The sequence below is a fragment of the Notechis scutatus genome, chromosome 2 (assembly GCF_049901735.1).
Source record: "Notechis scutatus isolate UNSWTSFEM ecotype Mainland chromosome 2, rNotScu1.2, whole genome shotgun sequence".
Taxonomy (NCBI): Eukaryota; Metazoa; Chordata; class Lepidosauria; order Squamata; family Elapidae; genus Notechis; species Notechis scutatus.
Genome location: NC_142010.1, coordinates 5,433,490 through 5,460,638, shown reverse-complemented (window position 1 = coordinate 5,460,638; position 27,149 = coordinate 5,433,490). Strand labels below are relative to the sequence as shown.

Genomic DNA, 27,149 nt, shown 5'->3' with positions numbered 1-27,149 from the left:
ATAGGAAGGCCCAGCATGATTTCTAGGCATGAGGTGAAATTAAGCCCCGCCCCCAAAATTTAGGCCTATTTAAACCATGCTTTTCCCCGCCATTTCTCACATCGTTTGTTAGAACTACACGAGGTGAAGAGAAATGGGCGGGGGATGGGCGGGGGACGGGTGGGGAGAAAACTTGCCTTTAGGAGTGCCCTTCAGGTAGCCTAGGCTAGTATACCCCGATAGCCGATAGAAGCTCCCTGAAGGCAGAGTCCCCAGACGCTTCAGGGCGTGGCATGGCTACCCGTGTCCCCTCGCCTTTAGGGCAGTCTCTTTCGGGCGATGGAAGCTCCCCAAGTGCAGTCACCAGCCACTTGATCGGCCGGTAGAAGCAGCCTTGGGCGAGCGCACACACACCCCTCGCCGCGAGGCCGCTAATCGGCAGACAAAAGCTCCCTGAAGGCAGAGTCCCCAGCCGCTTCAGGGCGTGGCATGGCTATCCGTGTCCCCTCGCTTTTAGGGCAGTCTCTTTCGGATGATGGAAGCTCCCCAAGTGCAGTCACCAGCCACTTCGATCGGCCGGTAGAAGCGGCCTCGGGCGCGCGCACACCCACTCCCTCACCGCGAAGCCGCTTCTACCAGCCGATTGAAGTGGCTGGTGACTGCATTTGGGGAGCTTCCATCACCCGAAAGAGACTGCCTAAAGGCGAGGGGACACGGGCAGCCATGCCACGCCCTGAAGCAGCTGGGGACTCTGCCTTCAGGGAGCTTTTGTCTGCCGATAGAAGCGGCCTCGCGGTGAGGTACATGCGTATGGGCCGCTCTAGGTGGGGGAGGAAATTAAGTCACCCCCGAAAAGGCGGCCTAGCCGTTTTTTCAGGGGTCAAAAAAAATAAGGCCTGGCCTTATTTTGTGAGAAACACGGTACTAAAAAATAAATGGTATTCAGCTTTGTTCACGTATTTTCCCACGTCATTATAGTTGTGCTTTTAAAGTTGTAGCAACATTTCGGCAGAATCTCATCTGCCATCATCAGGCTTCTGTGTAGTGTTCGTCTGTATGTCAGACTTTCACAGCCGTTTCAAGTCTGACTCACAGACGAACACAATACAGAAGCCTGATGATGGCAGATGAGAATCTGCCAAAACGTTGCTACAACTTTAAAAGCACAACTATAATGACGTGGGAAAATACCCAAACAAAGTTGAATACCATACATATAAATACCCGTGAAAACTTAAGAAAACAAATAAAAAATAAATAAATACATAAATAAAAATTATTTTGTTACACTACTATTATTGTTACATGTTGATGCTTCTGTTTGTTTTTCCTTTGCTTTTTCCTATTAGGAATTCAGCGAGTGGCGCGCTGGATTCATACTAGTGGTCCGCGGAATTTTAAATTATTGAATTTAGTGGTCCCTGAGGTCCAAAAGGTTGGTGATCCCTGGAGAAGATGACCTACAAGGTCCCTTCCGTTAATTTCTTATCTGTTAAAGTAACCACGGAATGATTGAAAACTTCTTGCAAAGGCTTTATGGTAGATACAATGATTGTAATTTTCAACTTTATGTCACTAGATGGCGCTGCACAAAGAAGCAACACTCGCTCCTAGAAAGCAGAGAATAGACTACAGCAGCGGCATTGCTACTATTCACATTCTACCGGAGGGAGAGAGGCCGAGCTTGAACCAACTGAACCGATGTGGAGGAAAGGAGGACAGAGGTATTTTCTTTTCCGGCTCATCATCCAAGGGAGGTTAATGTCGTTGGTGGAGCCTCTTGTGCTGTTTGGAGGGTCGAAGCGGCTCCTGGGAGGTGAGTGGAGGGCAGGTCGGAGGAGAAGCCGGGAGCAAGCTGGGTCCTTTGGGTTCCTCCACGGCGGGGAAGCAGGGAAGGGAGAAGGCTGAAACATGTCGGCTTCTGCTTCACATTCTTCCCCTCCCCGAATTTTATTATCCTTTTGCTGCAAGATGTAAAACAGCTGCCTGTAATTTTACCAATGGGAGATTTAAAGAAATCTTAGTATATTTTAATATTTCTTAACCACCCATCTTCCTCAGCCTTCGCATAACGCTTCATTTTTTTGTGATTTTATTGAAATGTAGCTTTCTTTTCGGCTGCTGCTGCACACGGCTGGCTCCTATTTACCTGGTTGTCCACTAAGACTCCAAGATCCCTCTCACAGTTCCTGCTATTGAGCTTGGTTTCACCCAGTCTATATGTGTACTTTTGGTTCTTCTTGCCTAAGTGTAGGACTTTACTTTTCTCTACATTGAATTTCATTTTGTTAGATATGGCCCAGTGTTCTAGTCTGTCAAGATCCATCTGGATCTTTTTTTTTTTTGTAAATTTTATTTGAGTTTTCACAAAAAGAAACACAATTAAAACTTCTTTTTTGAAAGCAGCATAATCCCGGGTTACATTTCTTCGTGCAGACACAAATTCAGGTTCATGCTCATTTTTATATTCTATTCCATATCTTATTACAATTTTACATTTTCTACATAGTGTCAGCCCTCAAGATCTTTCTCCTTTCCTTTGCTTCTTTCTGGCTGCCATGAGTAACGGGTGGGGTGGGGGGTGAAAGGGGAATTGTATGGGATGTAAGCTGCAAATGTTGCTAACTAATATTGTATAAACTGGGGAGGGTTTCTCATTCCTGCTTAGCTTTCTCTTCTAGCAACTGCAACCCTTTATCTGAGTAAGCCAAGGTCAGCTAATCATCACCACCTGGAGATGTCCGCATGATGAAGTTCACAACTTTTAATTGGAAGAACAGTTTGAACTGTTGGGGGTGGGAACATTTCACTCCCTTGATATATGTAATGTGCGTGCCTAATTACCCAGATTCAGAATTTTCTTGTTGCTACCACTGACTTCCAGTAAAAAGACATCTTTTCTCTAATTACAAGAGTCTAAGTATTTCTTTCCTGGATTTTGAACGGAGCACCAGCTGACACATAGCTTCTCCCCTCTTTTAATTTCCTCAATTTTATTGTATTTATTTCATCTCAATTCAAATAATTATATTTATATTTTTTCTCTGTCCTGTTTCAATTGTCTATTATCTTTTCTCATTAAACAAAATTTCTCCTGTAGTTACTGATTGGATTATGACGCCTTTATATTTTTCCCCTATGGATCCATCTGGATCTTGAGCCTATCTTCTTGGGTGTTAGCTATTCCTGCCAGCTTAGTATAAGAAGATAAAAAAAACTTTATTGTCATTGTACAAGTACAACGAAACTCTGGATGCACCCCAGCAACTGTTTGCAATACAATAAAACCAGAGCACTTAAAGATGAAGATAAGAAAAATAGAGTACCCGCGTCTCCATTTGCAATTAGAGAGTACAGTATCTACGAATATACACAAAATATACATCCAACACTGACTGTGATGCTGACTTTACTGACAGCGACCCATGGCAGATGTGGAGGGGGATACAGGCCCTGACCAACTATAAAGGCCAGGGCCCAATAAACAGCAAGAGCAGTAGCACTCTGGCAGAGGAGCTAAACAGCTTTTTTGCACACTTTGAGACCACCAAGAACCTGGACATACTGCCTCACAAGGACCACGATGCTGCACCTCTCTCTCTTCAAGTGCATGAGGTGAGAAAAACATTGAGAGCAGTAAATCCCAAGAAAGCTGCAGGGCCTGATGGCATTCCTGGTGCAGTTGTTAAAGCGTGTGCTGACCAGTTGGCAGAAATACTTACAGAGCTGTTCAATCTATCTTTAACACATGCCATCATCCCACAATGCCTGAAGGCTGCAACCACCATCCCCGTTCCCAAAAAAACAAATATAAACACTCTCAATGACTATAGGCCCATAGCGTTAACAAGCTCCATTATGAAGGTTTTTGAGCGACTAGTTTCACAGCACATCAGAGACTGCCTCCCGCCCTCCTTTGATCAACATCAGTTTGCTTATAGAGCAAACCGATCTACAGAGGATGCTGTGGCCATCACACTTCATAGAGCGCTGAGTCATCTGTAGAACAAACAGAGCTATGTGAGGATGCTCTTTGTGGACTACAGCTCTGCATTTAACACTATCATCCCAGATATACTAGTAACCAAACTGTATAATCTGCAGGTCCCCACCCCCATGTGCTCCTGGATTAAGAACTTTTTGACAAACAGACCACAGTCTGTTAGACTTGGCCCCCAACTTTCTTCCTCTATTACACTCAGTACTGGTTCCCCCCAGGGTTGTGTCTTGAGCCCCCTGCTATATGCCTTGTACACCTTTGACTGCTCACCAAGCCACGCAACAAACACCATCATAAAGTTTGCGGACAACACAACTGTGATTGGTCTCATCTCTGGAGAGGATGAGACAGCATATAGGGCAGAAGTAAAAAACCTGTCTGTCTAGTGTTCACAGAACAATCTGTCACTGAATGTCCATAAAACCAAAGAACTGATTATGGACTTCAGGAAACATGGACAGGACCACGCCCCACTCATCATCAACGGAGAACGAGTGGAAATTGTCCCTATGATCAGATTCCTTGGCATCCATATTTCAGCTGATATCTCCTGGTCCCCTAACACCAAGGCCATAGTGAAGAAGGCTCAGCAGCGGCTGCACTTCCTGAGGGTTCTCAGGAAAAACAATCTGGATAAGAAGCTGTTGCTGGCTTTCTATAAAGCCTCTGTGGAGAGCACTCTGACATACTGTGTGGTATGCAGGCTCCTCAGCTGAGAACAGGAAAACTGTACAGAGGATGATAAACACAGCTCAAAAGATCATTGGTTGCCCTCTGCCCTCCATGGAAGACTTTGCCAGGCCCCGCTGCCAAAGCAGTATCAAGGCCATCATAGAAGACCTCTCACACCCTGGCAATTATCTTTTTGACCTGCTGCCGTCTGGATGGCGCTTTAGGCCAATAAAATCCCACACCACTAGACTAACAAATACACTGCTCAAAAAAAATAAAGGGAACACAAAAATAAGACATCCTAGATCTGAATGAATGAAATATTCTTATTAAATACTTTGTTCATTACATAGTTGAATGTGCTGACAACAAAATCACACAAAAATTATCAATGGAAATCAAATTTAGCAACCCATGGAGGTCTGGATTTGGAGTTACACTCAAAATTAAAGTGGAAAAAAAACTACAGGCTGATCCAACTTTGATGTAATGTCCTTAAAACAAGTCAAAATGAGGCTCAGTAGTGTGTGTGGCCTGTATGACCTCCCTACAATGCCTGGGCATGCTCCTGATAAGGTGGTGGATGGTCTCCTGAGGGATCTCCTCCCACACCTGGACTAAAGCATCTCCCAACTCCTGGACAGTCTGTGGTGCAACGTGGTGTTGGTGGATGGAGCGAGACATGATATCCCAGACGGGCGGGCCAGTCCATAGCATCAATGCCTTCGTCTTGCAGGAACTGCTGACACACACTCCAGCCACATGAGGTCTAGCATTGTCTTGCATTAGGAGGAACCCAGGGCCAACCGCACCAGCATATGGTCTCACAAGAGGTCTGAGGATCTCCTCTCGGTACCTAATGGCAGTCAGGCTACCTCTGGCGAGCACATGGAGGGCTGTGTGGCCCCCTAAAGAAATGCCTCCCCACACCATTACTGAACCACTGCCAAACCGGTCATGCTGGAGGATGCTGCAGGCAGCAGAACATTCTCCACAGCATCTCCAGACCCTGTCACGTCTGTCACATGTGCTCAGTGTGAACCTGCTTTCATCTGTGAAGAGCACAGGGCGCCAGTGGCGAATTTGCCAATCTTGGTGTTCTCTGGCAAATGCCAAATGTCTTGTACGGTGTTGGGTTGTAAGCACAACCCCCACCTATGGACGTCGAGCCCTCATACCACCCTCATGGAGTCTGTTTCTGACCATTTGAACAGCCACATGCACATTTGTGGCCCTATGGAGGTCATTTTGCAGGGCTCTGGCAGTGTTCCTCTTGTCCCTCCTTGCAGAAAGGTGGAGGTAGCAGTCCTGATGCTGGGTTGTTGCCCTCCTACGGCCTCCTCCACGTCTCCTGATGTACTGGCCTGTCTACGCTGACAGACACAGCAAACCTTCTTGCCACAGCTCGCATTGATGTGCCATCCTGGATGAGCTGCACTACCTGAGTCACTTGTGTGGGTTGTAAACTCCGTCTCATGCTACCACTAGAGTGAAAGCACCACCAGCATTCAAAAGTGACCAAACCATCAACCAGAAAGCATAGGAACTGAGAAGTGGTCTGTGGTCACCACCTGCAGAACCACTCCTTTATTGGGGATGTCTTGCTAACTGCCTCTGCTTTCCACCTGTTGTCTATTCCATTTGCACAACAGCATGTGAAATTGATTGTCAATCAGTGTTGCTATCTAAGTGGACAGTTTGATGTCACAGAAGTGTGATTGAGATTAGAGTTACATTGTGTTGTTTAAGTGTTCCCTTTAATTTTTTGAGCAGTGTATTATTTTTTTATAACCATGCCTTCCGGTGGAACCCTTTTTTCCTTCCAGAGTTGTGCGTACGAAATCCTTGCAGCTGTTAATATATGTAACATAATATATCTATCTATTTTATTGCATTTTTGTGTTATTATACCTAATAAAAAAGTTTCCGGATTAAATTCAATTTTCTGATTTGTGATTTCTTCTATCCTTCTATCTTCTATTCTTCTAATTGTATTCCAATATTTTTTTCACTTCCTGGCATGTCCACCAGGTATGAAAATAAGTGCCTTTTTCTTTTCCACATTTCCAAAAATTTGGGTCCGAGTTAAACATTTTTGCCAGTCTAGCGGGGGGAAGGTGCCATCTGTAGAACATTTTGTATTGATTTTCCTTGTATGCTGTGGATGTAATTAGTTTGTAATTTGATCCCCACATTCTCTCCCAATTTTCCAGGTCTATATTGTGGCCAACATTTTTCTCCCATACCACCATCGTCTCTTTGACCACTTCCTCTTCCATTTTAAAATCTAGTAGAAAGTTGTATATTCTTGAGATCATTTTCTTTTCCATTTCTTGTAGAATTTTATCTAATTGATGCTTTTCCATGCAGAAACCAAATTGTTCTTTGTCCTTCTGATATCTCACCTGAATTTGCATGTGTGGCCACCAATCTATCTTTATATTTTGTTGCTGTAATTCTTATCTCATTTTTAATCTTCCTTGTGTGTCTAATAGGTCTTTGTAATTCCTCTTTTTTCCCAGATCCATTGCATTTGGGTAGATTTGTGCTTCCATAGTTGACAACCAGTTCGGTAGTTTAGTATAATGATTCTTTTTAATCTTGTTCCATGTCCAAATTAATGAATCTCTAATCATGTGTCTCTGAAAATATGCATGCTGTTTACATTTCCCATCCCATAGGAAACTATGCCACCCTCTCTGCAAGTCGTGACCCTCTATCGACAATACTCTTCTAGTTTCCAGGTTGATCCAATCTTTAATCCATACCATAGCCGCAGCCTGATAATACATTTCCCAGTCAGGGAGTCCAAAGCCACCCCTTTCTCTTTTGTCCTGTAACAATTTCATTTTTAACCTAGCTTTTTCCCCATCCCAAACAAATTTACTTATTATTCGATCTAATTCTCTAAAAAAGATTTTGTCTAATCTTATTGGTACAGTTTGAAAAAGATATAGCATTTTTGGTAGGGTAGACATTTTAATTGCCGCAATTTTCCCCAGTAGTGATAGCTGTAATTTACCCCCCACATTTCTAATTCTTTTTTGATTTTCAAACTTAATCTTTCATGGGGAAGAAATGATAATAAAAACCTTACAATAACATGGTGTCATAAAAATGTGCACCTTTAAAATCTAATATTTTCTTGAAGCACTATTTGATTTTACTCACAGTAGGCAGGGCAGGAATCTTTAGGCCAGCTTTCTGCAAACTGGTTTGCTCCAGCTGCTTGGGAATAAATAAGGCTGAAAGATAATAAGGCTGGGAATTGTGAAGGCCACTCTGAGCAATTCTGCCTTCTAGCAGGATTTAGACTCCCCAATAATAGACAGGAAGATCACATCTACCTCCTCTCTAGATGGAGCTCAGAGGCAATGCCAGTGAGCGCTTCCCTATTGCTCCCTTGTTCCATTCTTCTGTTGATAGGATGTAGCTGAGAACCATTTAAGGCCACACAAAAAGAACTTTTAGGGCGCAGCACTTGGCTAATTTGTGTTCTAGTCCTATGTATACAGTGGCATTTTAAAACTATTTAACTTACTAAATGTTTTAGATAGGTTTTAGACTAGTTTTTTAATTATTATTATTATTTTATTATTTTAATTTTTAAATACTTGTGGTGTGGTTGTGATGTGTTTGGGGCACTGTGCTGGAGTAGCTTTCAAATTTCATTGTATTCGTGGAATGCAATGACAAAATTAAAGGTAAAAATTCTAAATTCTAAACCTGTGTTGGGTCATCTTCACTCTAACAGTTTCATTTGTAGAGACAGATTTAGAGGCGATATCTTGCATACACACCCCAAAAAGGGAGGTGCACTTTCTGGTTGGCTGTGCGTACCTCAATTTCGCCACTAGGACTCACTCTTTCCTTTGGTTTAGTTGCAGCAAGAGGGAGCGGGAGACCTGAACGAAAAGGTTTGGGATAGATTACCATGGACGAAAGCGATTCCTGTGGCCGGTGGGAGTCGAATAAGACTTGATGGCACATAAAGGAAGCACGGAATCAATGAAAACATTTTGCAAACGCTTTCGAGTGGAAATAGAACGAGCGTGTTTTTCAGCCTTATGTCACTAGGTGGCGCTCTGCCAACGAGCTACACTCGTGCCTAGAAAGCAGTAAACACAATAAAGTAGTGGCATTGGAGGAGTAGAGGCGGAGATGGAACAGGTTGAAACGATAGATTGCTAGAGAGACTGTACTGGAGAGGAAGCGAAGGGCAGAGGAACTTCCTCTTCCGGCTGACCCAGGGGAGGATGATGGCGTCGGCGGAGCCTCTTGTGCTGCTTGGAGGGTCGAAGCGGCTCCTGGGAGGTGAGTGGAGGGCAGGTCGGAGGAGAACCCGGGAGCAAGTCGGGTCCTTTGGGTGCATGAAGCAGCGAAGGGACAAGAATGAAATATATTGGCTGCTGCTGCTGCATAAACTTTATCTCCCCGAATATAATTATCCTTTTGCTGCCGATTAAAAATTGCTGCCTGTGATTTTCTGCTGGGAGATTTTAAAAGTCTTTATTTCATATTTTTATCTCCCTCGACCTTTGTGTTTCCTACCTCCATAAATTTATAGGTGTGCATTTATATGTGCATATACGTGTATCTGTATACAACTAAGTATTTTCAGGTATTTTTATAACACTTTGCAATGACAGTAATTTGTGATCTACCCGCCAACAAGACAATTTCATGATTTGAAATTTGAGTGGATATTTGAACTTGGATTTTGCTATACCTGTGCTGTACCTATTTGCTGTGCCTAATGAATCATAGTGAATGTTAAAGATTAATTTTGATATGTTTGCTTTTTCATAGTAATATATGGATGTTGGTTTTTTTGCTTTTTTCCCAGGGAAAAGGGGATCAGAAGTAATTAAGGCCTCCTCATGAACCCAAGAATATCAGTGTTGGAAAAAACCCACAGACTGCCTGTTGCTGAAAAAACACAGATTGCACATCACAGCTGATTATGCACAAAAGGACCCACTCCTCCAAAACCCATACAAATGTTTGGAGTGTGACAAAAGCGTTACTCAGAGTAGGACTCTCGTAATTCATGGAGTGGCTGATGCAGGAGGAGCAGCTCCACCAGTGTTCCCAGTGTGGCAAAAGATTTAGCACGCACACCAGTCTGGTGACGCACAAGAGGACTCACACTGTGCAGAAACGCTTTGAATGTGTTTATTGTGTGAAAAGCTTTACTCGGAATTCTGACCTGGTGAGACACCAGAGAACTCACACAGGAGAGAAACCATATGTGTGTTTGTATTGTGGGAAAAGTTTCAGTCAGAATTCCAACTTGGTGGTACACCAGAGAACTCACACAGGAGAGAAGCCATATGAGTGTCTGTATTGTGAGGAAAGTTTCAGTCAGAATTCCTACCTAGTGATACACCAGAAAACTCACACAGAAGAGGAACTGTATCAGGCTTTAGATTTTGGAAACATTTTCAACTGCAATTCTGATCCAGTGATAGATCAAAGTATTAACATAGGTGAAAAACTATATGAGTGTCTGGAGTGTGGGAAAAGTTTCATTCAAAATTCCAACCTTGTGCGACATCAGAGGATTCACACAGGAGAGAAACCATATAAATGTCAAGATTGTGGGAAAGGTTTCAGTTGTAATTCTTTTCTCATGGAGCATCAGAGGACTCACACAGGAGAGAAACCATACAAGTGTTCTGATTGTGGGAAAGAATTCTCTCGGAAGTCTAGCCTAGTGAAACACCAGAGGTCTCACATGGGAGAAAAACCATATGAGTGTCTGTTTTGTGGGAAAGGTTTCAGTTGGAATTCTCTCCTGGTGGAACATCAAAGGACTCACACAGGAGAGAAACCATACGAGTGTCCTGATTGTAGGAAAGATTTCTCTCGGAAATCTGAGCTAGTAAAACACCAGAAGAGACACATGGAAGAGAAACTGTATGAGTGTTCAGATTGTGGAAAAGGTTTCAAGTGCAATTCTGATCTCGTGATACACCAAAGGATTCACACAGGTGAAAGACCATATGCATGTCTGCAGTGTGGGAAGAGTTTCATTCAAAATGCTCTTCTTGTACGACATCAGAGGACTCATGCAGGAGAGAAACCATATAAGTGTCCAGACTGTGGGAAAAGTTTCAGTCAGAATTCCGATCTGGTGATACACCAGAGGACTCACACACAAGAGAAACCATATGAATGTTCAGATTGTGGGAAAGGTTTCATTTGCAATTCTGACCTGGTAAAACATCAGAAAACTCACAAAGGAGAAAAACCATATTTGTGTCCAATTTGTGGGGAAAGGTTCAGCCAGAACTCTGACTTGGTGAAACACTGGAGGACTCACACTGGAGAAAAACTATGAATGTCAGTATTGTGGGAAAGATTACAGTACTAGCTCTAGCCTTATAAATCATGTAATCTTACACATAGGGGGGTAACCATTCAATTGGCTAGATTGCAGACAGTGTTTCACGCAATGTTTCTCCCTCATCATACACAAGAAATTTCATATGAGGCAAAATTTGATGTATGTGGAGGAATCTTGAATTTGGTTTCTTGACTCTCATTGATAACCAGCTGAACAATTAAACAGTTACTTGCATGGTTCTTTTTAGTGAAACTTGTCTCAGTGTAAATCATAAATAGAATAGAAATAAGAAATATGAATAGAATAAAACAATACATTTTGAATAGAATAGAATTAGAATTGAATTGAATTAGACTAGATTAGGCCCAAAAGTATTTTATTGAATTGAGTATTTTTGTTTCTAATCCAAATTCTTTTAAGTCCCTATCATATCTCATTGCTATTTGGAAATAGGACCAATGATCAATAAATATTTCTTGAGTTTCTAATTCTTGAATTGATGTAAGTTTTCCTTCATTGTCTAAACTTTGGTGGTATTTAAGCTTTTTACTGATATCCATTGTGTTGGGATGAAACATTGCCTCCATTGTTGATAGCCATGTTGGGATTTTAGTGTAATGGTCTCTCCTAATTGTCCATGTTTTAATCAAATATTTATGCAGGGTATGTCTATAAAAATATGAGTGACTTTTACTGTTTGGGTTCCACAAAAAGGCATGCCACCCTAAATTATACAATTGCCTACTAGAAAATGAATTAGCTGAGGAAATCATGAAAGGACCAATGATAGCATGGGCAAAGAATTTCGGCCATAATATAGATTTAGACGATTGGGAAGAAATTTGGCAAAGAAACCTTACATTAACAAAATCAGAATCCTATAAAGGAAATTTATATAAAATAATATATAGATGGCATCTGGCACCCTCTAAACTGGTTAAAAAGCAAACCTGATCTGTTGGAAATGTAAGGAAAACCATGGTATCTTCTTCCATCTCTGGTGGATATGCCCAGAGGTCAAAATTTTTTGGATTAGGATTAAAATATGGATAGAGGAAATTATCCAAGGCGGATTGGAGTGGAAACCTGAAATGTACCTCCTGGGTATAATTAAAGGGGACTTTTTCCTCAAAGTAAGGTACTTGATTATTCATATATTAACAGCAGCACGAATCTCACTGCCACAATATTGGAAAATGCCCAACTTACCGCCTATACACTTTATTCAGAAAGTTTATGAATGCGCCGAAATGGAAAGGCTTACACTAAAATTAAAAGGAAAAGATGACTGAATACTATTTGATTTGGGATAAATGGTATGATTGGATAGACCGTAAAACTGTAACGAATGTATTTTTACATAGTAAGAAAATGTACAGTATTTTGCTGGCCAACTCATACGACTCCACATGGTTTACAGCAATAAAACCTTAATACAGAAACCAATAAGCCCTATGTATAGAAAATGGCAAAATGCAAAACCTCCACATTTAAAATGTACTTGCCCTGAAAGTACAGGGGGACATCTAGCAAGGTGGATAGGAATTTGATGTTCTGGGAATCCCAAAAAGTGATGGTTGCTTTTGTTCAATTTAGAAGTTAACCAGGCCTTACTCACTATGTTCGTGTCTGTTGCCATTCTTCCTCAAACCTGGTTATTGTTCACCTTGCAAGGAGTTAAATTGGAGATGAGCAGCATCTAAATTTAATAAATATAAACAAATGAAGCTTCTGGTGTGCAGGCATTTCTTGCTTTTCAGAAGACTAGGAGATTTAAAGGCCTGCCAAAGTTCAGGGGAAAAGTGTCTCCTAGGGCAGGGTCTGCAACAGAAAAGGACTCACTTTGTAGCTCCTATCCAATAGCAATATTTAAGGGAAGGAGCTAGGAGCTTGCCCATCCTATCTGACCTGTAGACAGAGGTGGTATTCAGCCAGTTCTGACAGGTTCTGGAGAACCAGTAGCGGACATTTTGAATGGTTCAGAGAACCGGCAAATCCCACTTCTGACTGGCCCCGCCCACATCTATTCTCTTCCTCCCGAGTCCCAGCTGATCGGCTGGGTCTTCTTTGGTTGCCCTGCACAGGAGAATGGAGCTGGAAAGCCGGTTGGTGGGGTGGGGAGGGAATGGGGATTTTACAGTATATCCTTTCTCTGCCACGCCCACCAAGCCACACCCACAGAACCGGTAGTAAAAAAAATTGAATACCACCAGTGCCTGTAGAACAAATGGATGCAGAAATAATGAAGGTGGGGCAATAATGACAGGTGTCCAGTTGGCTCAATGGTTAGAAGGCAGTATTGCTGGCTGACTCTTTCCACAGAGTGGAATTTGATTCTGATAGGACTTGAGGTTGATTCAGTGTCCATCTTGAGATCAGCAAAATAAGGACCCAGATTGCTGGGGACAATTAACCGAAAGTGCTATAAACCACTTTGGGTGGTATATAATTCTAAGTGCTATTGGTATATATAAATAACCTTAAAAAATAAATTGAATTAAAACAAATAACCTTAAAGTTGATGAGGAACATCTTCAGTCGCACTTGTCGAGAATAATCCAGTATAACTTGCACAATAAAGGTGTTGCATGTGTAATCTAGGAACTGCCTTTAAGTGAGTATTGCTGCATTCTTGACCAGTTGAAGTTTCTGAGTGTTCCAGTGCAGTGATTCAAACAGGAGGTGACCAAGGCATGAGTGACCCATGTGCAAGGCCTCCCTGGTCCAGGAAAGGGCACAATTGATGGAATAGATGAATATGCAAAGCCCCTCCCCCACCCATGATCTTCTCAAGCAGGAGCCGTGAGTCCAGGAGGAACCAAAGATTGTGCACCAGGTCAGTCACCAAAGGGGATCATATGACCCCAGAACACTGCAACTGTCACAAATATGAGTCATTGCCAAGTGTCTGAATTTTGATCATGGGGCAATGGCGATGCTGTAATGGTTTGCGGAAAATAGTCATAAGTCACTTTTTCAAGTGCTGTTGTAACTTCAAATGGTTACATTAAATGTTATATCTCCTGGACTACCTCTACATAATTGGGTATCATAGGATGGATGGCCTCCTCTGGCAATTTCATGTAGATGTTTGTAATAGCAATAGAGGTCCTGTAGGGAGTGCAAGCAGCACACTGCTGTGCCTCAACACCTATATGGGCCTCAAATACCTACATATGATTTCGCTTAGCAGAGCTGTCACTGGTTTGTACATGATCTCACCTGCTAACATCACCACTTCCTTACTTGTATATTCTTAAGGATTGGTGGGGGAATTCACCAATCCAGATACTGTTTCTATATTACCATTTTCTGCTTGTAAAAACTGTATAAAGGCAATAAATGCTGCCCAGGCAGTCAGACATCTTGGCACCCTGCAAAATGACTGGTCATTGAGCTCCCATCAGATGTTAAAAAGCAGCAGGGAAAGACTTGAACCCCTGGGCATCCCAGGTTTCAGAGGCCAAGACTCAGCCTCTCTTCTACCCACACCGATTGAAAATAGAAATAGAATCACCGTAATAAAGTGCCTCCCGAAGACGATCCAGAAGGATATCCTGATCAGAGGTCTAGGAAGGACATAAATGGTCCTATCTTAAACCTTCCAAAAGTCTATGAGAATTGCAACCAGTGCCATTTTGGTGATGTGCCCTGGCCTGAAGCCAGACTGAGAAGGGCCCAGGTGTCTTTCCTCCTGCACAGCCCTTTCTCCGGGTGGCAAAGTCAGAGCTGCAAGCAGAGGGTGAGTTGAAGTCCCAGGCTGCCAACCTTTCATGGCCCCCTTCAGCTGCACTTACAAAAAGATCTTAATCTGCAGCAATGCCTTGAACTGCTCTGCCAGGAAACCCTCTCGTGATTTTATTCTGCATAACAAATGCTGTTGGAGGTATAAAGCCAGTCAGGATGCTAACTGTCCAGAAGGGGAGAAATTACTTTGGGGGAGGGGGTGGGATAGTATTTCCCATGTTGTGACAGCAATTGGGGCCAGAATTTCCATTGCTGTGCAATGAGATTATAAAAAAAATAAGATAACGTGACCACACTGCTTAGTGAGGGCAATCCTGGCAGTTCCAGTTGCCATTGCAATTCCAGGACCCCATGGGTCATTAAGTGAGGACCTCATGTGATGTTGATAGGGAAGTAGTAGGAGTCCCAGGCCAGCAAATGAGAGTTCCAGGCAAATGGGTGGTCTCCAGGCCTGCTCCTTTCTGGGCCTGGGAGAGGAATTGAGAGCCAATGACTAAAGCCCAGGACTCTTTAGATCAGCTTTCTACAAACTAGTGCCCTCCAAATGTTTTTCACAAGCTGCCTGGAAAACCACGGTTTTGTCTCTTATTTCATTCTTCTATTAGTGGGATGAAGCTGGAAATCATTTAAAGCTGCACATACAAACAAGACTTTATCAACTTTTATGATGCAGCACCTGGCTAATTTTGTGAAGCTAACTATGGTGAAGCATCACTCTTCAAACTTTCCTAAGTTGCAACGGTAGCTTCGGGTAGTTACCATCATGTGAATGATGAGTTTAGGACAGGTCAAGTAGGGCTGTTTACAGATTAACAGAGGTGGAAGGGACTTTGTAGGTCATCTAGTCCAACCCCAGCCCAAGCAGGACCATTACACCATTTCTGACAAATGGCAGTCCAATCTCCCACAACTTCCAAAGGTAAGCTGTTCCATTGGTTGATTGTTCTCGCTGTCAGAAAATTTCTCCTTATTTTGTTCGCTCCACACTGTAAAAACTATTCCTGTGATCGCCTTCGGTCCGACCTAAGCGTGGTACATAAAATTATCTATTGCAATATCCTACCCATCAATGACTAGTTCAGCTTCAACCACAACAATATAAGAGCACACAATAAATACAAACTCAAGGTAAACCGCACCAAACTCAATTGCAGAATTTTTAGTTATAATTTAGTTTACTTTATTGTCATTGCACCTCGTACAATGAAATCAAACATCACCTTCAGTACACATCATGACCATGAAAATAAACACAAAAAACTTCCTTCACACTCCACACATTGAACCAAAAATCCACAACACCACACCAACACTGCACTATACAGTAGAATTCAAAAGAGTACTGCTTACTTACTGAAAATACAACTTCAGCAACAGAGTGGTCAAAGTGGGGAATACAGTACCTGACTCTGTGGTTTCTTCCCCAAACTCCAAAAACTTTAACCTTAGACTGTCTATTGTTGACCTCACCCCATAAGAGGCCTGTAAAGGCCGAGCATTTTTTTATTTTATTTTTTATTTATTTTTGTCAATTGCTTACAAGATAATAGGTATAAGTAAAAACATAGTTATGAATACATGGGTACATATAAGAAAAATAAAAAAAAGAAAAGAAACAATAGGAAAGGGACGGTAGGCACGTTGGTGCACTTATGCACGCCCCCTACAGACCTCTTAGGAAAGGGGTGAGGTCAATAGTAGACAGTCTAAGGTTAAAGTTTTTGGGGTTTGGGGAAGAAACTACAGAGTCAGGTAGAGTATTCCAGACATTGACCATTCTGTTGCTGAAGTCATGTTTCCTGCAATCAAGTTTGGTGCGATTAACCTTGAGTTTGTATCTATTGTTTGCTCTTGTATTGTTATGGTTGAAGCTGAAGTATTCATTGACAGGTAGGACATTGCAATGTATGATTTTATACACTAAACTTAGATCGGACCAAAGGTGGCGTAGTTCTAGGTTTTCTTGGTCTAGAATTTCAAGTCTGGTGGCATAAGGTATTCTGCAACGAGTAGAGGAGTGGAGAACTCTTCTTGTGAAATATTTCTGGATTTTCTCAACTGTGTTAATATCAGATACGTAATGTGGGTTCCAGACTGATGAGCTGTATTTGAGTATTGGTCTAGCAAATGTTTTGTATGCTCTAGTTATTAGTGTAATATTACCAGAGAAAAAGTTACATAAAATTAGGTTAACAACTCTTAACACATTTTTGGCTATGTAATTACAGTGGGCTCTAGCACTTAGATCAGGGGTTCCCAACCTGGGGTGCTTGCACCCCCTGGGGGTACGAGACGATATTCCAGGGGGTGCGAGAAAAGTCCAGGTAATTTTTATTTATTTTTATTTATTTATTATGCAATGGATTAACTTTGTTTTCATTTTAGAGTTAAGTATCATTATTTAGTGGCCGTCACATACATAGCTGAAAAGATTCAATCCTATCATATATTTAACACGTTCAGTAGTTCCTAAAGTCTAAATTTCAGGGGGTGCGAGGTTCGAGTGAAATTTCTTTAGGGGTGCGGGGTGAAAAAAAGGTTGGGAACCACTGACTTAGATCATTTGAGATGCGTACTCCAAGATCCTTGACAGAGTCTGGATCATCAACAAGGTCTTGACTATTCAGCCTGTATTTTATTTTCTGATTGTTTTTGCCAATATGTAAGACAGAGCATTTATTTGTTGAGATTTGAAGTTGCCATTTGCTTGACCATTCTGATACATAGTCAAGGTCTTTTTGAAGGGTAGCAGTATTGTCTGTGGTGTTGAATAGCTTTACATCGTCAGCGAAGAGAACACAGTTGCTCTTGATATGATCCCAGAGGTCATTTATGTAGAGTATGAAAAGAGTTGGTCCTAGAACACTTTTTATTCATGTATTCATTGTGTGAGATTGTGGCTAAGAAAAACCACCAGGATTCAAAGTTGATCCAAGGAAAAAGGCTTTATTGGAATAAAACATCTGCAGATGGGTCCCCTCCTTCTGGCAGTTGAGGAGAGAACTAAAAGCAAAGCTTAAAGGTTCTATCTTTATACCCTAAAATTGAACCCCCCGTATACAAATGGCTTGATTTACAATTTGTTTTTCAGGATACAAGTTACATTTTATTACCTTATACAACCGGCGCTTCCTTAGCAGATAACATACATAACCGGTATCTAGCATTTCAAAAGCATTCCAAAAAGTGTGATATCTCCCAGCGTTTCAAAGACATTCCAAGATCAGTCAGCATCCTAATCAGTGTTTGATACTGCATTTCCTTACTTCAAAGGGAAATCCTCCCTTTTTCATCTTGAGTTTTGAGTCACAAAATAGATACACTCCTCACAATCCCCCTGTTCTTGTTTCATTTTTGACTCAAACTCACATTAATTTGTTCAAGATACATGGACCAAAGGTGAAGATTAATAATAACAAAATTAAGAATCCTATTAGAGTGGAGATTAGGGTGGTCATCCCTTTCTCTTTTTCTTTGGTTCAGTCCTTCCTCAGTTTTTATGGAGTCCTGTACTATCCCAGAATGATCTGTATCAGATCACCTTTGAACAGAGGGTCCCACCAGATGTGTCCCATAGACACACAACTCCAGGCTGCACAATAAAACTGATCAGCCCCTCCACAAGTCTTTTTTGTAGCTTCTTTCAGTTTTATGTCCAGGGCAGACGTAAAAATGTTTCTTTATGAACGTGTCATCGGTGGTGGACAAGAGGACCTTCCCAAATCAAATTGCAGTTCTGGAAACCAAGTGTTGGGAGGCCTCTTTCCGCTAGTCCAATTGACTATATCTGAATGGGAATCAAGTACAACCCAAGTAACATTCTGGGGTTGATGTGAATCCTCGCTTCCCCAGGAAGTTCCCAGTCCTAGTCCTAGAATAAAGACAATTAGTTCAGTCCAGGGTTCAGACTTCTTCATCTTTTCAAAGTGAGCTTCAGCGGCTGACCATCCACTGGAACTGCCCTCCAAGGTTTCTCAGGTTCCGGTGCCTTCTTGACTCTGCTGTAATGCGTCTAGTGCGAACTGCAGATTCAGTTGTCAACAGCACCTGGTACGGGCCTTCCCAGCTAGGCTGCAGCTTCTCGCCTTTCCAAGTCTTTGTCAGAACCCAATCTCCAGTCTCAAAGGGATGTTGGCTCCCAGCAAGAGGTGGTCGTTGCACCAACAGTCTCTGTTTATACAGAAAAAGCAAAAACACCTGGACAGTATCTGCAAATATTTTCTCAAAAACAAGTCTTTAAATTCAGGAATTGGATTCCCTATTTTCGCCAAGTAGGGTCGCCCCATTAGCATCTCGAATGGAGACTCCAGTGTCTTTCCTTGGACATGTTCTGATTCTGAGCAGTGCCAAAGATAAGTTCACAAGCAAGTATTTCCAACCCCCTCTTTGGAAAGGTCAGCCCACTAGAGGTCGCCCTCCCTCATGTACCTTTTCCAGAATTCCCCTCATTGCATTCACAGAGACCACCCTCACCCCTCTGAGGTTCTCCACCCATCCTCAGTTAATGTACACTCTTCTCTTTCCAAATCATCTTTCTCTTTTCCTTCAGGTTTCCATTCCTCATCCTCTTCCACTTCTAGCAAGGGAATTGATACCATTACCAGCTCTATCTCCCCTGCAGCTTCTTTTGCCCATTTGTCTGCCCACCTGTTCCCAACTACCTCTGGGGTGTTTCCTTTCTGATGAGCATTCACATGTACTATTGCCACTCGGCCTGGCAGTTGCAGAGCCTCCAAGGCCTGTTCCACAAGTTGCAATTGCTCAACTTGTTTCCCATCAGCCTTGATGAATCCCCTTTCCTGCCAGATCTTACCAAAGGTGTGGACTACACCCCAGGCGTATTTGGAATCAGTCCAGATTGTCACATCAATCCCTTCAGCTAACTCCAGAGCCCTCTTCAAAGCAAACAACTCGCATTTCTGCGCAGACCATGAAGAAGGAAGGGAGCCCTTTTCTATGACCTCCCTGTTCCTGTCACAACTGCGAATCCTGATTTCCTCTTTCCTTCCTCCACTCTACTTGATCCATCCACAAACCATCTTTCCCCGTCCTTCAGAGGAGTCTCTTCCAGATCCTCCCTCACCTTTGTCATCAAATCTACTTGCAATAAACAATCATGGTCCTCAGCTTCCCACTCCTGCCTTCTTCCTTCTAAAAATTCTGCTGGATTCAAATTCCTATCTGTCCCAATCACCACATCTGGGCTGGTTCTCAAAATGGTTTCATATTTGAGAATCCGCCTTCTGTCATCCAAGTTGTTGCCAACTGACTTAGCACAGAAGTAACCTGGTGGGGTGAATGCACAACAAGCCCCCCAAAGGTTAACTTCCTGCTCTCTACCACCAACATAGCTGTAGCAGCCACAGCTTGCACACACACTGGCCATCCTCTCACCACTGGCTCCAGAGTTTTGCTCAGAAAAGCGATGGGCTGGTATTGCCCCCTCTTCTGTGCCAACACCCTAGTGCCGTTCCCTGTGCTGCTGACACATACAGATGAAATGGGAGCTTCAAATTGGGCAAAGCCAAAACCGGTGCGGATGACAATGCCTTCTTCAAAACCTCCCATCTCTCATCATCTCCTTTTAACCATTCTATACTCTCTCCTTCTCCTACCAGCTTCCTGTGCAAAAATTGAGCTAACACAGTGTATTGATCCACCCAAGCTCTGCAATACCCCAACAATCCAAGCGCTTTCCTGACTTCTGTCTTATTTCTGGGGGAGCCAGGCTCATGATCCCTTTCACCCTTTCAGGATCCAAGGACCTCACCCCTGCTGAATATAATGCCCTAAATATTTCACCCTTTTTTTCCACAAACTGGATCTTTTCCCTTGAAACTGTCAATCCTTGCTCCTTCAGCCAATTCAGCAAAGCCACGGATGCCGCTCTAACCTCCCCCTTTCTCTCCAGTCAGTAACAAATCATCCACATATTGAATCAATGTGATTCCCTTCCCTCTCTCAAAAGACACTAACTTTTCCTCCAATGCCTGTCCGAATAACAAAGGACTTTCAGTATAGCCCTGGGGCAGCACTGTCCACCTCAGTTGTTGTTTTCTCCCAGTCTCAGGATCATTCCATTCAAATGCAAACAGGTCCCTACTTCTCTCCTCAAGGGGCATGCCCAGAAGGCATCCTTCAGCAACCCCCTCCCCCTCTCTCCTCCTGCCCAGAACTCATCTGAAATTGCTCTCTCATCTTCCACAGTCATTTTCCACATCCTTACTCCCTTCCCGGTATCCCATAATTGGATACCAAACACAGGCAACACATCTCTTCCTAACAAATTCAATCCAGAATCAGGAATATACAATATTTCAGCTTCTGTCTCCACTTCATTCATCTCCAGCCTGATTTGTTCAAACACACTCACATCCTGTGATTTTCCACTCACCCCAACCACCTTTATCGCTTTCTTGGATTTATGCGCACCTTCTATTGGATCACACAGAAGTCCGGCTTGCGCCAGTATCTATCAGGAACAGCCGCTCCTGACGGTTAAGACCCACTAAAATGTTTACCAATGGCTCCCCGCAGGTCCTCTTAAAGAAGCCAGAACAGCCCTCCCTCATACAATGCATAACCCCTTTCTTCCCAGTTGGTAGGTAGGACACTCGCGCGCAAAGTGTCTCCCTTCCCACACCTGAAGCAACTGCTATCCATTCCAGGTTGTCTCATTCCCATGCCTCTTCCTCTGGAACCTCTTCCTCTACCCCGAAAACTTCCCTGATGGTATCCCCCAAAATTCTCTCTCCTTTCTCCAGTCGGATCCTTCCCAAAATTCCCACTTTTCTTCACCTCATTCTTTGCTGCAGCTTGTGCAACTGCAACCATCATTTGTGACTTCTGTCTGGTTTTTACAGCGTCTCTGTTCACAAAAACTTGTTGGGCTGCTTTCAGGAGATCAACAATTCCCACTGCTCCCCAATTATCCATTTTCTGAATTTTCTTTTGGATATCTGGCCAAGCCCCGGTCACGAACTGCATTTTCAGCATGGATTCAAAAGCAGGCGTGCTGGGATCTACCCCTGAGTACTTGGCCAGACTTTCTCGGAGCCTGGTACAATAATCTCCAGGGGATTCATCTTTGCCTTGACTTACTTCAAAGGCTTTAGTTAAATTTTTCCCTTGTGGGACTGCCAATTTTATCCTCCATGATCAGTTCTCTCATATCCCTCATACTTGCTCTGCCAGCCGCAGTGTTTGGATCCCAATTTGGATCGGCTATTGGGAATTTTCGATCTCCTGCCTCCACCCCTTGTTGCCCATTGTGTCTGGTGTTCCAGGCTCTCCATGCCGAGGTCTGAATGAGATTCCTCTCCTCAGGAGTGAACAAATGTCCCAAAATGTACATCATCTCCTGATAAGTGTAATCATTCGGACCCATCCATAGATCTAATTGTTCAGCCACCTCATAAGCATTTTCATGAAGTTTTGGAAGAGTCTTTTTAATTCTCGCAACTCGGCTGGTTTTATGGGGACAGCCACAAAGACTGTCACCGGGTTGCCTGCAGCATTGACCCCATTAGGAACTTCCCTAAGAGGAAATGCATCCACTTCAGGTTTTTCTCTGAATGGAAAATCCTGAACACTTCTCTTTAATTCTTCTACTTCTTTTCTCAGCCGCGGGTAAAGGGGCGGCAGAGGAGGGGTTGTGCCACCGGCAATGGCGATGGTGCCATAGGAACATTGGCGGCGCGTTATTCAAATTAGGATTTGCGGGCGGCGGATTCTGCAGCCAATCATCCGTCTCACTCTCATTGTCTTTTTGTTGTGACATGTATTGACCCTCAATTGGAGGGATGGGACTTTCAAATTTCACATGCAATTTGAGTAGTCATTTTGTGTTGGAGAATATAGTCCCGCAATTTGGTCATCCAATAGATACTGGCTTCCCCTCAGGACTCCAGTGATATGGGAATTTAGGATCAATCAAAGAGTATTTTGGCCATCGATCTCGACAAAGATAAATCATGTTTTTCTTTTCGAGATGTCTGCTGAATTCCTTTAAATTCGGGGAGAACCACTTCAGGAGTGGCTGTCCCAGAGGCGAATCTACCGGAATTGATTTTCTGCCATTGTCAAATTTTCCCTGTCCCAGACAGGCTTCTTCCAGGCTCCCAGAGCCTCTTTGTCCCTTCTCCATCTTCTACTCTTCCAGACTCCCAGAGTCTTGCTTTGTCCCTTTCCCATCTCTATTCTTTCAGACTCCCAGAGTCTTGACTCACCAGTCCCGTCCTCCAGCAGACGCTGGATTCTCCCAGAGAGTTTAAGGACCCCTCTCTCTCAGACTTCTAAGCCCAGTCCTCCAGCAGACGCTGGATTCCCCCAGGGAGTTTAAGGACCTCTTTCTTTTGGCTACAAATGAAAGGAAACAAAGTTTACCTGATCTGATCACTCCTGGACTTTCCGCAGTCAGTCAAAGGATGTGTGGGCGTCCCCAACTCAGATCAATCTCACACACTCTCAGCCGGCATTTCTTCTCAGTTCTTTTCCAAGGATCGTCTGGATTTCCCAGTCACCTCGGGAGTCTGACAGAATTCGGGGAGAGGTGCCTCTCAATGGGAGGTTGTGGCCACTCTCTTACCTGGTCCCTGTTTTCCAGTCGACGCCGTCGAGGATCCCGGACGAGCCCCCAAATTGTGAGATTGTGGCTAAGAAAACCACCAGGATTCAAAGTTGATCCAAGGAAAAAGGCTTTATTGGAATAAAACATCTGCAGATGGGTCCCCTCCTTCTGGCAGTTGAGGAGAGAACGAAAAGCAAAGCTTAAAGGTTCTATCTTTATACCCTAAAATTGAACCCCCGTATACAAATGGCTTGATTTACAATTTGTTTTTCAGGATACAAGTTACATTTTATTACCTTATACAACCGGCGCTTCCTTAGCAGATAACATACATAACCGGTATCTAGCATTTCAAAAGCATTCCAAAAAGTGTGATATCTCCCAGCGTTTCAAAGACATTCCAAGATCAGTCAGCATCCTAATCAGTGTTTGATACTGCATTTCCTTACTTCAAAGGGAAATCCTCCCTTTTTCATCTTGAGTTTTGAGTCACAAAATAGATACACTCCTCACATCATAATCATGCTTATACTTATACATGTTATCTAATACATGCTTGACAAAATAAATAAATAAATAAAATATAACGTCTTGCACACGCTTTAGGGTAGATAGGACGAGCGTAATTTTCAACCTTGTGACACTAGATGGCGCCCTACAAAAGAGCGATACTCGTGCCTAGAAAGCAGTGAACACAGTAGTTACTTGTCTTCTGGAGGGGAAAGAGGCGAAGATGGAAGAGGTAAAAACGATAGAGGATTGGATTGCTAGAGAGGCAAAGGGCAGAAGTACTTCCATTTCCGGATGACCCCCGGGAGGAGGATGGTGTCGGCGGAGCCTCTTGTGCTGTTTGGAGGACCGAAGCGGCTCCTGGGAGGTGAGTGGAGGGCAGGTCGGAGGAGAAGCCGGGAGCAAGTCGGGCCCTTTGAGTTCCTCCACGGCGGGGAAGCGGGAGAAGGAGCAGCGAGGCTGAAACGTATTGGCTGCTGCTGCATATTCATCCCCTCCCCGAATTTTATTCCTCTGGGGCTGCAGGATTTAAAATTTCTCCCTGTGATTTTCTCTGGGAAATTTGGGACTTTGAAAAAGTTTTTTTTTTCCTTTCATATTTCTATCTCCCTCGGTCTTCGCATAACACTTCATTCCTTGTGATGTTATTGAGATGTTGCTTTCCTGGCAAGCGAGGGATTTCATGGGTAAAACGGATGCTTTAAATCTTGCCTAGGATTTGATCACCATTTAGTCTATTAGTATCCCCACCTTTCTAAAATTAGATCAAACAAATTGAGTGAATCCACTTCTGAAACATTTTGAAGACTGAAATAAAAAAAAATTCTATATATGTATATAAGTTTGTATGTGTGCATATACATGTATCCATATAAAACTTAGTATTTTCAGGTATTTTTCATAAAAAGAGTTTGCAAGTGTAATAATCTGTGATCTACCCAAGCCAACAAGATAATTTCATGATTTGAAATTTTGCTACTCTTCTATGTGCCTAATAATTCATAATGAATGTTAAAGATTAAAGTAGCATTTTGATATGTTTGCTTTTTCATAGTAATATATGTGTTTTTTTGCTGTTTTCCCAGGTTCTGCAGCCATTTTAAAAACAATAATGAAAGTAATCATTAATATCAATCTTACAGACAAAGTGGATGCTAAGTAAAGCAGTCTGGAAAACAGAGAATGAGAAGCAGCAGTAAAATGCAAAACGAGCCATCAATCAAAATCTTTTCCACTTCTTCCAGAAAGTTTTAAAACTGTTGTCTTTCCTCAGCAGATGGAGAGAGACAAGGGAGAGAATAACAAGAACAGAGTTTTCAGGTAGAAAAAATACATTATGTGGAACTCAAGAAAATATTGCACAAAAAGGTAAAAAGATAGAATTACCAAATGCAGGAAAAGTGGGAAATAGGAAAGATCAATTGGAGAGCCTAAGGCATTAATGAAATCCATTGAGGAAGGAAAGAGTGTTTTGAATCAAAGCACCCACTACATAAGGGATCAGAAATATTTTTGCCCCCCTCATGAATCCAAGAAAATCAGTGTTGGAAAAACCCCACAGACTGCCTGTTGTAGGAAAATCACAGATTGCAGATCACAGCTGATTATGCACAAAAGGATCCACTCCTTGAAAATCCATACAAATGTTTGGATTGTGGCAAAAGCGTTACTCAGAACAGGACTCCCATGATTCATGGAACGGCCAATGCAGGAGGAGCAGCTCTACCAATGTTTCCAATGTGGCAAAAGATTTAGCACACACACAGGTCTGGTGATACACAAAGAGGACTCACACTGCACAGAAACTCCTTGAATGTCCTGATTGTGTGAATAGTTTTACTGGGAATTCTGACCTGGTTATATTCCAGACAGAAACCATACGAACGTCTGGATTGTGAGAAAATGTTCAGTCAGAATTCTACAGTGGGGATACACAGGAGAACTCACACAAGAAAGAAACAATATGAATGTCTGGATTGTGGGAAAAAATTCAGTCAGAATTCGATGCTGGTGAAACACCAAAGGACTCACACGGGAGAGAAACCATATGAATGTCTATATTGTGGGAAATGTTTCAGTCTGAATTGGAACCTTGTGGTACATCAGAGGATTCATACAGGAGAAAAACCATATGAGTGTCTGGATTGTGGGAAAAGTTTCAATCACAAATCCCACCTCGTGAAACACCAGACCAAGCACACAGGAGAGAAACTGTATTGTTCAGATTGTGGGAAAGGTTTTAGTTGCAATTCCGACCTGGTAGTACACCAGAGGACTCACACAGGAGAAAAACCATATGAGTGCCCAGATTGTGGAAAAAGTTTCAGTCGGAATTCCAACCTTATAGAACACCAGAGGACTCACACAGGAGAGAAACCATATCAGTGTCCAGAATGTGGGAAGGGTTTCAAGCGTAATTCCAAGCTGGTGATACACCAGAGGACTCACACAGGAGAGAAACCATATGAGTGTCAGGATTGTGGGAAGAGGTTCAACCAAAATTACAAGCTGGTGGTACACCAGAGGACTCACACCGGAGAAAAACCATATGAGTGTCTGGAGTGTGGGAAAAGTTTCAGTGAGAATTATTACCTGGTGATACATCAGAGAAATCACACGGGAGAGAAACCGCATAAGTGTCCAGACTGTGAGAAAAGTTTCAATTGGAATTCTGAACTTTTGGTGCACCAGAGAATTCACACAGGAGAGAAACCATACAAGTGTCCTGATTGCGGGAAAGGTTTCCATCGAAATTCTGAGTTGATGAAACATGAGAGGACTCACACAGGAGAAAAACCATTTGAGTGTCAGGATTGCAGGAAAAGATTTAGTCACAGCTCCAGCCTGGTGATACACAAGAGGACTCACACAGGAGAAAAACCATATGAGTGTCCGGATTGTGGTAAAGATTTCAGTTGTAGGTCTAGCCTTCTAAATCATGTAAGGTTACACATAGGAGAGTAACCATTCAAATCCCCAGATTGTGGACAGCACAAAATTCCTCCCTTATCACAGAAGAAATCCCACATGTGGATAAATTTGATCTGTTTAGAGGAATCTTGAATTTCTTTCCTTGTCTCAGTGAAAGACTGTCTGAGAAATTAATAATTTAATTTCTTGTGTGATTCTGTTTAGTGAAGCTTGACTTATTAAATATGAGGAAGGAGATCTGAGCTTCCTTAATTTGGCCCAGTGCTGTCGTTCCCTTTCATGGACTCGAGGGAAACTGCCATTGCTGGGCTAAAGAAAGTGAGTTTGGATTTCTTATTATGTATGTTTGAGTTACTTCTACATACAGTATAATAAAGGAGGATATAAACATG

At 42.7% G+C, this 27,149-nt stretch overlaps 3 protein-coding genes and 1 pseudogene across 6 annotated transcripts in view; all 4 read left to right on the top strand.

The window, feature by feature from the left end:
• The first annotated feature begins 1,657 nt into the window (after positions 1-1,657).
• LOC113428923 (uncharacterized) lies at positions 1,658-11,488 on the top strand. The gene is given in 3 exon segments (XM_087953213.1): positions 1,658-1,795; positions 9,498-10,987; positions 10,989-11,488. Coding segments are annotated over 2 exon segments (1,368 nt in total). The 5' UTR covers positions 1,658-1,795; positions 9,498-9,701; the 3' UTR covers positions 11,071-11,488.
• LOC113430237 (uncharacterized) lies at positions 1,728-27,149 on the top strand (annotated as a pseudogene). The gene is made up of 3 exons (XR_015747071.1): positions 1,728-1,775; positions 8,945-8,965; positions 24,912-27,149. The product of XR_015747071.1 is annotated as an uncharacterized LOC113430237 (transcript).
• LOC113429115 (uncharacterized) overlaps positions 1,729-27,149 on the top strand; it is a 76,652-nt gene continuing 51,231 nt past the window's right edge. Inside the window, exon 1 of the mRNA XM_087953274.1 lies at positions 1,729-1,795. The gene's annotated coding sequence lies outside the window, so the exon portion shown is untranslated. The remainder of the gene's footprint in view (positions 1,796-27,149) is intronic.
• LOC113428807 (uncharacterized) overlaps positions 8,866-27,149 on the top strand; it is a 110,338-nt gene continuing 92,054 nt past the window's right edge. For 2 of the 3 annotated variants that reach the window (XR_015747062.1, XM_087953108.1), the window contains exon 1: positions 8,866-8,965. The gene's annotated coding sequence lies outside the window, so the exon portion shown is untranslated. The remainder of the gene's footprint in view (positions 8,966-27,149) is intronic. The other variant, XM_087953106.1, reaches the window with a different exon arrangement.